The following is a 13,417-nucleotide window of genomic DNA, read 5'->3' on the forward strand; positions in this document are numbered from 1 at the left end:
ATTGTAATTCCTATGACCCCATAAGTGACCACCCTGACTGTGACACCTCATAAGTCAGGACTCATTTATAATCTTATTTTCATAATCAAGAATTCATTATATAATACATAACTACTAAGAAAGTAAACAAAAATTCGTAACTGTATACCTACTTTTGCACTACTCTCTCTCTCTCTGCATATATATATATATATATATAAAATTTATTAAATCTATTACATTAAATTATTCTACGTTTTATTTGAATAAATTTGATTCTCATCTTACCAACTGTCTAAAATACTGCCTTTCACTCAATATGGCTTTCCGAGTTTTCAGGTAGACAATTCAACATGTCCTCCAAACTAACGATCGAAATTTCTTGATCATATATTATTAAAGCCGTTTGTTACCAGCTGCCTGTTCACCAATCAAAAACCTTATAATAAATAGTTGTTCCTGCTGACCTTGTTTTGCATTATTTGCAATTATCGGACTACGTATCAGAGCATTTTTAATAATAATAATAATAATAATCTTGCTGCATTTCTCCGTACTATCTGCATATGAATCTAATACTGTAATTTTGGTGATCACCTTTGGGTGGGTGACACACTGTGACAATGTATTCGTGTCGAGACAAAACATGTAATACATGCAAATTCCGTACAACCATGAACCAGCCACTGCGAGTAACTACGTAGCATCCACAGCGTTCCAATTACTTTGTCCACGCAAACACATTAATTTATTCCTTGAAATTCCTAAGTTCATGTTTCCAATAACTCTGCCAAGAGAATTCAGTGCTCCTAAACTATAATCTCCGCAGATATAAATAACTAAATTTCTCCAAACTGTTTATCAAAGTACAAGGATCTTGATTAAAGATAAAAAGTCAGGTCAACTTAAGACTTTTTTTAAAAAAAGTTGTTTTACATACAACATTGCGCAACTATGAATATGAAAAAATGTATTTGCACTGCGAAGATTCAAAAAAACATGTTATGCTAATAGAAAACTTTCGAAGTTTCAGTTTCAATGACAAAACCACCTATTGTTAATTTTATTGATTAGTCGAGTATTATGTATACTGGGATAGTACCCTAACGAATTATCTTATTTGTAATATTTTTGTTTGGACGTATATCCTCATACGTGAGATGTTAAAACTAATTCCCAGAACTCCACCACGAAGCAAACTCAATGAGATCTAAGTTTTAACTCGTAAACTTGTGCCAGAGACGAAAGTTGTATCACTGAGCCTCAGGACCCTTACCACAGGAATATATTGTAGTTATCAAGAGGCAGCTCTTGAAGGAAGTCACATAGATTAAAAAAAAAACAATAATGCTAACTAAGGGAAGGAAGCTTCATACAATTCAGAAAGCTATATACAACAATTAGAAGATTAGGTAAGTTTTCCTCCCTTGCCTAGTACCGATATTATTTAATACCATAATTGGCACTAACTTCCCCCACATCTAAACATAAAATTGAGGTAACATCAAATTAACATATTAAAAATATTTCCTCCCCAGAAATTGAACTGATGACTACACACTGTACATAGATATAAATATCAATATGATATAAAGAGAAACACAACATAATACTAATCCTGTAATTTTTTTTATTGTATAATATTTTATTTATTTATTTATAATAGGTTTCAATACAGCACTAGGCCAGTTTACACTTAAACATTTTAACATTTTGGTAACAACAATTGAATAATAATTTGAGCTCAGGATGGTACAGCACAACAGAAACATTACAAAAATAGCTTTTTTATAGATGATCTGAAGGTATCCTCATTTGAAAAAACTTTACATTTTCTGGTAACTGATTATAAGTACTGACAATTCGGTTTAGAAGGGACCTTTGCACAATATTAACTCTCGCTGCTCGAGTGTAAAAGAGATCACTAGATCGTGTTGTTCTAGCGGGTACGCGAAATTTTATCTGACCTAATAACTGTTCACATGATACATGACACGAAAATCACTGTTATGGTACTTGGTAGTTGAGAGTGATGACAGTAATTTAATAAGGTTTGTATACCTTTCTTAAGAGCATTTCTTCATTTGTAAGAACCTCATTGTAGTTTTTACCTTGTACTACAGTGCGTCCGTGTCTAATTCGATCTGACAGGAATAAAAATTTATTCAACCTGCTAATGTAAAGGATAGTCTTCCGACCTACTATTTCTCAAGGATATGACGATTCAAACCTCAAAAAAGAGAGTAAATAGACATAGGAGCTCAGCTCATTGTAACTTGAGTCCACTACAAAAAGAGTAATTAGTCCGAGTTCAAGTTCCAAAGTACCTTTACATACATATATATTTTAGTACCCTAAAATACGGATAATTTTTTCATTCTTCTTTTGCATTATGGTGTACTATGTATAGAACTACTGTAACACGCCAGTCTCATTACTCCTATTCTTTATTTCGAAACAAATGCTTCTATAGGAATCATATCTATAAATGTAACCAAGAAAGTTCTGTCGCTTTTTGTAGAGATCTGTGTTCAATTGGACCTCACACCGTAAGTTGAATGCGAAGAGAGATAAGGCGAGGGTCAGTTGGTGTGGATATATTCAACATACTACCTGGTTGTGGCAGTTCAGTTACACCGTGAACTTGCGTAAGGGCACAGTGAACATGGGACCTCCACAGCAAGTCATAAGGGTGTGTATGCTGTACGAGTTCAAACTGGGGTCAAACGCCGTTGCAGTGAGACAGAAGATATGCCAGGCCTTTGGTGCGAATGCCATGACTACGCGTTGGCTTAACAAGTTTAAGGATGGTGACGAAATACTCGAAGACGCACCACATGCCGGAAGATCAACACATGTACAAAATGAAGATCTTCAGGCAGCAATTGAGGCGAACAGTGGCCCGACATGTGAGGAACTAGGACTACAATTCAGTGTGAGTGGAGAAACCATTCGGCAGCACCTTCATCAACCTGGGAAGCACTACAAGTTGGGTCGATGGGTCCCACATGATTTGACTCTGGGCCAGAAGGCAATCTGTGTTTCTTTGCTGTCTCGTCTGAGGAAGGAGACATTATTTCTGGACAGGGTGTTGACACGTGATGAGAAGTGGGTCCTGTACGAAGCTCCACAGTGCTGTCATTATTGGTTAGCATCCCATGAACCGGTTCCAAAGCAGCCGAAACCAGCACTGTACCAGAAGAAGGTCCTCCTGTGTGTTTGGTGGACTGCTCGCGACATCGTGCATCGGAAACTGTTACCAGCTGGTCAGAGCATCAATGCAACTGTGTACTGTCAGCAATTGAGCCGTGTTCAAAAATAATTCAAAACTCTGGAGCCAGCATTTCTGAATCGCAAAGGGGTCCTCCTGTTACAGGACAATGCTAAACCCCGTGTGACTAGGATGACCCGGGACACCATTCCACGCCTTGGAAGAGAAATACTTGCATCCGTCACTTCCCGGACACTGTACCGTCCGATTATCACCTGTTTAATTCCTTGGACAGTCAACTTACAGCACGCCAGTTCAAATCCCTAGTAGAGGTGCAAAATGCATTTGATACCTTCTTCGCTTCACGGCCCATCAAGTTCTATCGCGATGGAATTCATGGCCTTCCAGAACGTTGGCAGAAGGTCTTCGATGCTGATGGGGAAAACTTTGATCTTCCAGGTACGTGTTAGGTGACATATCGAAGTTCGAAGGTGGTGGGTGAAAAAGCAACAAAACTTTCTTGGTTACCTTCATAAGTATTTACATGGTTTGCAATAAATTAATAAATCTTTTTGTCGTTTACAGCTATTTGACACCTCAAACCGTTCTAGATATATGATAAACATTCTTAACGTTCGCAAAACTGCTTGTGTAGGGTTGGCAACACTGTTCATCTACTGGTACTGATGCATATGTCAAACAATATCCCCCTATTGTTGTTTGCTTAGTACACAATTCCAGCGTTTTGTATGTATTTGTTCTGCAGTAACACGCTGATCTCAGGATACATAAAAAACTTGTTTGTTGAAGCATAGGTTTCCACACTCCGGCTATAATATTCATGTGTTTGATTCCCCATATAACGTTATTTTTTAAATCATAATTTACTTAATCTCGTTGCTCGGAGTTCGACATCTTGCAGAACCGAACTAATTAAGATATGGACTTACAGTTTAACGTGGTATGCACTCCTACCTGGAATCGGTCATGTGTGAACAGTTTACAAAAGTTAAATACTGAAGTGAACCCAAGTCTGCTCACGTATGTGTACAAAGGGAATTAAGAAAATATATATTTAGTTTAAGATAAAAGAAGAAAGGGAAGGAACCATGCAGCGTTAAAATAAACTCTGGATCTCTGTGTGTATTACAGGTCTCCGGGTTTGTCCGACTCCTGATGTTCGTGACCAGTTTCATTAATGGCATATACGTATATTCATTCTGAAATACGATTATATTTTTGAGCGTGACTAGTTTCAAAGGAAAAGTGCCGGTACTTCTCTTTTACGTATTTTTTATAGCTTAAGATACAGTATGCTACCTTTAAAGAAAATGATTCTTCTTTTTTTTTTTTTAATGTAACTACTAAAAATAAAGTAAAATTTATTGTACTTACCAATTATTGACTTGCATTTTGGATGGATTATTCCGCTAGGCAACAGATGGAAATCATATTCCCTATCGTCCACTACTACCGTATGACCTGCATTGTTTCCACCCTGAAACATAAAAAGTACTATATATAATTAAATCAGCGACAGTAAAAAGAAATTGCATGTACAAATATAAATGCAAGTATATTGTGAGTGCTATATTCAGTCGAGGTTGGCTGTCTTGATTGAATTTCAAAACAGCATTGCAGTTGTTGCCAGCAAGTGTATGTTGTGCAACCATATCCCAAGTGATTTGGTTGTCTAACCACTTTAAGTAACGGGAAGTTATGCATGATATATAAGAAATGTGATTTAAAAAAATACGGTGAATAATTTTATTAGAAACAAAGCTTACATGGAATTTGATTTAATCTTCTTCAAAGTATTATCCTTGTCTAGCAATACACTTATTCCAACGTTCAATCCATGGCTGGAAGCATTTCTGGAAGGGTATTCTGCTGCTCTGTCATGGCCTTCTCAATGTCAGGAATGGTGTCAGAACGTTTTCCTTTAAACACAGTTTTAATTTTTGGGAAAAGTCAGAAGTCTCATGGTGTTATATCTGGAGAGCACAGCGAATATGGACAGATGGGGATATTCTTTTAGCCAAAAACTCGCGGATCCAAAGCAAAGTGTGGCACGGTGCGTTTTCGTGGTGAAGGAAGACATCTGTCCACTTAATCGGCAGTTAAAATGCTTTTCACGGAACCATACGAGATGTTTAGTTCTTCGGAAAGCTCTCGAATAGAAATTCACCTGTTTGAACAAATCATTCGTGCCACTTTTTGCACGTTTTCATATGTTTTGACGTCGAAGGACATCTCGATCGTTGCTATTTTCAACCGACTCCTTGCCGCTTTTGAATCGCTCATACCACTTGTAAACAGTCTTTAATGCCAACGCTTCATTGCTATACACTGATTTTGACATTTCAAGGGCTTCTTTGATACTTTTTGCAGTTTAGAACAAAACGTTGGCGCGCGACAGACACTCTTAAAACCACCTCACTCTTCTGCCTTTGGAAGCCAACCAACATGTCACAACTCGTTCAAATTCGACACTGACTGCACCAAAGGTGCTGCTGGGCTTACTAGTTGAAATTGATGCAACATCGATAGATGGCACTATGCAACTACCGTACTTTTTGATCATATCTTGTGTTTTACTGGTTACCCAAATACAATCTGACAGACAAGAAAAAAAAGTATCAAACCAAGAAACAGGTATAAAACTTTATATATTAATCTGCCCCGTTTCTTATTCTGTTTAGACTTCAGAGAGTTCTGTTTATGATTTTAAAGCCGTTTGTTAACTTAGCATTATTATTCGCAAACTTCCTTCTTCCTTTACTGTTATACCATATCAAAAAATAAAATAATAAGCTTGTGGACAGTTTAAACGTTCTCTCCCTCCAAGACCTCTCAGTTATAACTAATTTTTAATTTATTCATAACATTTAAATGTTAAGTTTGTTCCACAAGTTTTCAGAACAGTTATTGCTAACACAAACTTAAATTAGTTTAACCTAATAGCTTTAACAATTCGTGGAAACTAGAGTGCGACCGCCGATTTTCATAAATTCTGCCCTATCGAATGACAGATTTTCTTTGATTCTTATTATTTTTTTTCCAAGATTCTCTTCAGAATGCAGTAATTAAAATGTTTTCTCGTGTTATAATCAGAAAACCAAGGTAGAACGTGCTGTTCTCTCTCCACTAAATCTGAAATATCAGTTAAATTTAGTATTTTTTTTTTTTCGAGTCTTTGCATTGCCAATGAAAATATATATACTAGATTATATAAAACCCCAACACAGTAAAGCAATGTTCGCAGCTTTCTCATCTAAACTGAAACAAATATATTTTAAAAATTCAAGGGAAAAACAGGAGATGACTGAATCCCATTTACGAATGAGTGACTGAACAGAGCAAGCGTGACTGCACACTTACATATTGAAATAGTTACGTAAGAACAGTCCATATCTCCGCCACTGTTACTTCCGACCTGACCCAACCTACAAGTTTACTCTCGCTGATCTGGAAGACGTGGAGTTAATGCTATGTTGCAATTTAACGTACACATACTGAACTCTCCCGATCAGTTACGGCTATACGGCTTTTACTTAGTCTGTGGCTATTTGAGAATGCGTTTTTGAAGCGATACCCCCTAGAGCGAACGCCCATGGCCAATCATAAGCGTTCGCCACGCGTTTTTATTACTCATGCGTACGCTTGGAATACGCTGACCATGTATTTAAATGTGGATGGATAATCACAAACGCGAAAGCAATAAAAACGCGGAGAAAACGTCAGCTCGAGCGTATTTGGTGCGTTTCAAATAGCCGCTCTGTTAGTGTCATGACATTGCAACAGAAGAGTGCTTTCAAGGTCATGAAGCCATCAGCAGAAAATGATAAACACATTGTCTTCTGCTTGAGACGTTGAGTTGATTTTAGTTTAGCGTCCCTTTCAGCAGCAAGGCTATATGAGACGTGGACCTACTGATTAATGTGGAATCCGAACCACATGAGCTCCCGCCGGGAATAGAACCCGGGTCTCCCACGCCAAAGGCGCGTACGCTAACCGTCTGCTTGAGACGGTAGTGCTACGTGATTGCGGCGGTTCGTATAGCGGCCAACTATAATATACGTGGTCTTGTGTAGGATCGAATCACGGGAAAACTGCTAGAACACTTGAAAGAACTTTCTGAATATTGTAATTACCTATTTCGAACTGTCTTTCGAAGTTAGGGGATTACTTCATGTCATTTTGATTAAAATGCACAAGCTAAGGGGTTATGGAGGTCAAAATTTATAGAAAAAATTAGTATCTCATGAGCTCGTTAAGTTAAAAAAAAATGAAGCTCGGTATAGAAAATTCCAATTAAAATTAAGCGGGGACACTGTATCCCATAGTTTTGGACTTCCGTTTTCAAGACAGAAGGAAGTATTTTACATACTATTTCGACACACTGAAAGCGACGTTGTCTGTTGGGATTGGAACACGGGAAAACGGCTGACCCGTTTGAAATGAATTTTGGAACATAGATCTACCTCAGCTTAGCGCAGGACTTTCATCAAGTCACTTTCACTCAAGGGTCTATGCTATGCCAAAACTAGATATTATTATTCTTTTTTTTTTTTTTTTAACTGTTATACTTTCATTAAAATGCGTATCCTAACGGTGGAAAAAGGCTAAAATATATTTCATAATCCTATTCTCTCCGTGAAAAGAACGGGCATTTCAGCAAGTGATGTTCAAAGCTCTTTCGTGGATATCGGCACGGCAAACTCACCTTCGATTCCTGGCAATCTCACGTATTTCGATTCCGCGTTAAGCCGTAGGTCGTCTCCTATTCCCCGTGTTGAACAGGACGCAGAATTCAAAATCAGCCAACAACTAAGCTAATGATATTTATAAGCTTGGAAAACTAAAATATGTAACAAAAAGATAATAAACCAGTAGCGGCTCGTAGTCTGTACAAGCACCGGTTGCAATGTTGCAATATAAAGGTATGTAGGTACGCGCAAGTGTTCCCCTCCCCCAGCATTCTTGACTCTTATCCAAAAAATATTCAGGAAATATGAAGAGGAAAGTCTTTTAAGCTCTGTTTGTATGTTATTGATTAAATTATTTCTCTAATATTGATTTAATATATAAGCTATTTCCTTTTTTTCAAACAACCACTATCAATGTACGTTTATACACTATTTATATACAAAACCTCTACACTCATGTTATTGAACACGAGATAAATCGAATATATAGTATGTGCTGTAAACCATGGATGATGGCGTTAATCCGAAAAGAAGAAAAAAAGCAAGAAAATTGCATGCACGCAGTTAAACAAAAGTATTTAATTATATAAACTATGCATTATTTTAGAATGGAAGGTCTTTCTTCCATCTTTTGGGCTTCACATTTTTCTATGACTTTATTGAAATCTGAAATGCTGCTCGCCAAGTTTCTCTGAATAGAAAGCATCGCTACCGCAAATATTTTTCGCTTTATCTTCTTTAGGGTCCAGAAACACCTCTCTCCTCCGACAATATGCATTTTGTTAGCATTTCTTTGTATAAATATACGGTACAAAAAGTCCATTTTCAGAAACCACGTATTTTTGTCTGTAAAGAAGTATGAAATCTAAGATGTTTTCCTTCGAAAATGGAAAAAAATAATAATAATAATAAAGTAGTTTAACATTCCAGCAAATTAGGCTAAAGAAGACAGATGAGTATTGGAAGTGAATGATTTGATATTAATTTATGCTCTCCGCCGGAAACCGAACACAGAATCATGTGCACGAAAGACACAAAGCTAGGAATTAGACCAGTAGTAAGACATTTTCTTCTTCGAGACTCGATCGACCCCCCAGAATAGGATTTTTTTAAAAATAAATCTTATCCCAAGAATTTTCACCTTTGTATTATAAATGTTAAATAAAATCTATTGACTTCGAACGACCGCCCCCCAAACTTTCAGCCTGGATCCGTCCCTGCTACCACCAGACTTATATTTGTTCTTTGCGAGTTTGTTTTGTGAATAACTTCTTTCTTCCAAGCGTCTGTATCTCGCTCACCCTATCAATTGAGTCAAGCGCTGCTAAGCGGAGGAATTCGTAACTATTACAGAAGCTGACCAGTTGCGGTAAGAAAGGCAACCGCATGAGACCAATAGGGGAAGATAGGAGCGATGCAAGAATAAATCCACTTCCCCATGTTAAGAGATAGGAGCTCGCTGCCATATGCTCAATGTTACTGCTTCCAGTGGCAACGTTCGCTGCCACCGGAAATGTAAATCTCTCTCTTTCTTTCCGTTTTTTAATTGACTTTTTTCAGAAATGCATCAATACTGTTTTGCGCTCAAGAGCAGAGGTTTATTTTTTACTGATACACTACTTTAATACTTAAAAATAGTTTTAGTATTAAAAAATATCCGGTTGCACAACCATGCAACATATAGTACCAGCCGCCGCTGTAATAAACTAGTCCGCAAACATACACAGTTGACAATAAAATGTACGCAGGTCCTTCTAAACGTGCACGATTTCGTGCTCGTGGTCCCGCCTTCGATTTCCGGTGGGGAACACGAAACAATCTGAACGCATTACAGTAGTTCGGATTCAACCTTAAACTGCACGTTCAAGTTTCATACAGCCTTGGTGCTGGGCAGATGCTACACTTGAAACAAACAAATGATCTTCTAACACTTTTTTTTTTAAGAGTGTGTTCATATATTAACAGAAAATAAGTAGCATGATAGATATGCAATATTTGATGGCATATCTGAGTTGATCCCTAAAATCGTAAAGATAGGGATCAACTCCCGTGCAGAAGCTGTACAGTAGATATGGTGACTTTCCATTCTTGTTGATAACGCTGGTCTGGTAGACGCTAATTTTTAAGAAAATAATCAAGTGATATCACTTGCAATTTTCGCAGTATTTGTTACAATACAGTATTTCTTAAACGGATTTACATTTCTTACAAAGACTACACAATGAAATACGAAGTCACTTGGTTGCCATAAAACTTCTTGCCTTAAACGTAACACTTGGATTCACTTTAAAAGATACTATTCAAGATCTTAATTATGTAATGATACTTTTAATACTATTGTATTGTTTATGCGTCACAGTTGCTTATCAGAATCATAAAATTACTTAGCAGCAGGAAAGCTCGCAATAAATATACGTAAACATACACCCACAAGTATGCTGCATTCTCGTGTACAGTGCTCATACGCGTGTTTATGCGCATGACGAGTTACAAGACTGAATTACCTTAAATTTTGCACAGCATTCAAAATTACCCCACAAACACTTATCTTATATATTGAGGATTCTAAGGCAGAATCCTGTAATTACATTCTATCAACCAACAGACGTACTCTTTCACCTGTTATAGATACAATGGATTAAAATCATTAAACTTCATGTAGTAAATAAGTTTTATCTTTATAGTTTTTATTATTGTTGTTTCCTTCAATCAAGTGTAATTAACGTCAATTTGCAACAGCAACCTAAATACACACAAACAAGTGCAAATTATACGGGGTTTTAAGTAATAGAATTTCGTTGAAGGTACAGAATTGCCTTCTCACAATCACAGTAACAGTTGGCGCATGAATCTTATACAAGTATCTAAACTATGACCGAAGCTACTTATCCTTGTCAATGATCTTTGAATTTTTTTTTATCTCTGTAATTCAGTACATTTATTGAGGAAATAGAGTTTACAATAATTATACCTCTTCAAATATTCTATTTTATTCCTAAAGTTAACTGATATACGGATGCAAGATCATGTCACATTTTCAGTTCTCTTGATTCGCGGTCTATTTTTATTAAAAAAAAAAAAAAAAAAAAAAACTGTTTTTGTGTTTTAAATACGTATGTATAACTATTTACAAAGTTCCATGAATGCACAGTACATTATTTTTGGTGTTAGACCTTTTTTTTCTTCTGGTGATTATTCTCACACCAATGGATGAATGAATGAATGCACATCTGCTATCAACTAAAGAAAGACCGGTACATCATTTTACATATCCTCACCTGATCAACTCTGTATTCATTTTGTAACATTCTTATTTAGAAATGTAATATATATAGGGCGGATCCAGGATATGATCAAGGGAGGGGCTGAACCATAGTTTGCCGTTTTATCCAGTGTAAAGAAGGATTGAAGCCCATTTTATCCAGTATATACCTGAGCGTCAAGGGGGGAGGCTAGCCCCATAGCCCCCCCTTGGACCCACGCCTGTATATATCTTACAGGAAGCTTTGCACAGATCAGCCCAAAATATAGCCAACGTTAAAATTCTTTTGGAACGCAAGGGAATCAAATTATACTGGAAATTGTTGCGAAAGCACATCGTGCCCGACCGATCCATTTAGTCTATTTCTCCTATAGTTCATATATCCTGTAAACCTTCGACTGAACGAACCTCGAATCAAAGATTTCACTAATGCAGCAAATGTGGTTGGAAGACGATCTTTGATTAATTAAGACTGTTTATATCTTTTATTATTAAGAAGGAATATTCAACGCAAAAGCAACCGAACCTGAAGGGTTTTTTCACTTTTTGTGTTACTAACGTGGTATGTATATTAAGTAATTTGCATTTATATTATACAGCACAACTTCAATTATATTATTCTATTTTAAATACGTAGTGGTCATATCACTATACGTGATTTAACGGATTTCCGCTTTTAGGGACACCTTTCGCTCTAATTAGTCCAGTAGGAGGAGGAATTACTGTTCTTTCAACTGAATTAAATTAAATGTTTCATTTTAACGTCCCACGATTATGCTCTTTAGGCTAAGGGATACGGATGATTAATGTAACTGAATGAGGAAGAATTGAGGAATGAGAATGTGGGAGGAAACTAAGATTACCCAGAAACACTCTCGGACACAACATTGTCCACCACAAATTTACTTGGCCCGGAATCGAACCGAGGATCCCACGCACCAGAGGTAAGCGGTCTTCCCCTGACTCACCGTCTCCTCTCCACTGTACTTTGGTTTTATAATACGATCTGCAACGCATGAGTTCAGTCTATATTTGTAGGTTTTTTTTTTTTTAAGTTGAAACATTTCATGTATATTTTTTTGAAAAATTATTTTTTTTTTAATTTTACGTTCCACGGTTATGCCGGTTACGCTAAAGGAGATGATGATTATGAGAAATGAATGAAATGGTGTAATGAAGAAAGTGGGAGGAAACGGGAGAACCCCGAGGAAACCCATGCACACGGTCTTTGTCCACCACAAAGTTCACTTGGCGGGAGCAAGGTTTGAACCCGAAACTCCATGCACCAGAGGAACGCTCTACCACTGACAAGTAAAGGGTCCAAATGGATGAATCGAGTTGCTGGATGAGACTTAGTGCGCTTGAAAGAGAATGAAAATATATAGCGGTATGTGGAAAGTTATAGCGGTTGAGTGTCATAAGAAACGGGGGGAGAGGGTCAAAGTTGGTGGGAGAAGGGCTATGCTATGTTGTAGAAATACACCAATAAACTGTTGGATCGTGGAAATAGTGAAAGATAGACATTGCAAACGCTGGTAGTTTCACATATTGGCAAAAGAAGAATGGGTAGAGTAGATCATCTTCCTCCGTTGAAATCCAATCCAAGTGATATATTATTACATTATTATTATCATCAAATTTCACTTATTTTTCTTGGCTTGTAGATATGTTTAAATTACATGTGATTTCCTGATAACACGACTTTCGACATACGAGTATCAGTTTCCTCCATTTTCGTAAATAATCATAAAGATGATACTAAATCCTCCAAATAAGTCCAGATAGCGATCACTGAAATCCATAATTGAGTTTTTGAAAACGGGTTGGCCCTAAATAATATATCACATGACTGCCTTTCTATTTCAAAATATATATCACAATTTCAAAATGGCGGATTTCAAGATGGCGGAGGAAATTTGTGATCTACTCTGCCCATTCTTTTGCCAATATGTGAAACTACCACCGTTTGCGTTGTCTTTCTTTCAGTATTTTCACGATTCAAAAGTTTATTTGATGTATTTCTATAACTAACATAGCCACATATACATATTTTCACATCCTCTATCAGGCACACTATGTCTCATCCCTCAATTCGATTCATCCATTTGGACCCTTTACTTGTGAGCCACCGCAGATCATGTTGTATATTAAGAAACAACAGTTAGACAACAGCAGTTAACAAACGAAACAACCATCCAATATATATACGAGGGTTGTTATATAAATTCTAAGCCTGCCCGAGAACGAGACATGTAG

General features: G+C 36.9%; 2 protein-coding genes across 3 annotated transcripts in view; one reads left to right on the top strand and one right to left on the bottom strand.

The window, feature by feature from the left end:
* Adss (adenylosuccinate synthetase) overlaps positions 1 to 13,417 on the bottom strand; it is a 111,841-nt gene that overhangs the window by 62,126 nt on the left and 36,298 nt on the right. Inside the window, exon 2 of the mRNA XM_081730654.1 lies at positions 4,586 to 4,688. Coding sequence (XP_081586780.1) covers positions 4,586 to 4,688 — 103 coding nt within the window. The remainder of the gene's footprint in view (positions 1 to 4,585; positions 4,689 to 13,417) is intronic.
* The window catches only part of LOC145664209 (cyclin-A2-like), a 246,270-nt gene that overhangs the window by 41,398 nt on the left and 191,455 nt on the right, over positions 1 to 13,417 (top strand). The window lies entirely within an intron of this gene.

The sequence above is a fragment of the Thermobia domestica genome, chromosome 11, assembly GCF_964235325.1.
Source record: "Thermobia domestica chromosome 11, izTheDome1.hap1.1, whole genome shotgun sequence".
NCBI classification, from domain to species: Eukaryota; Metazoa; Arthropoda; class Insecta; order Zygentoma; family Lepismatidae; genus Thermobia; species Thermobia domestica.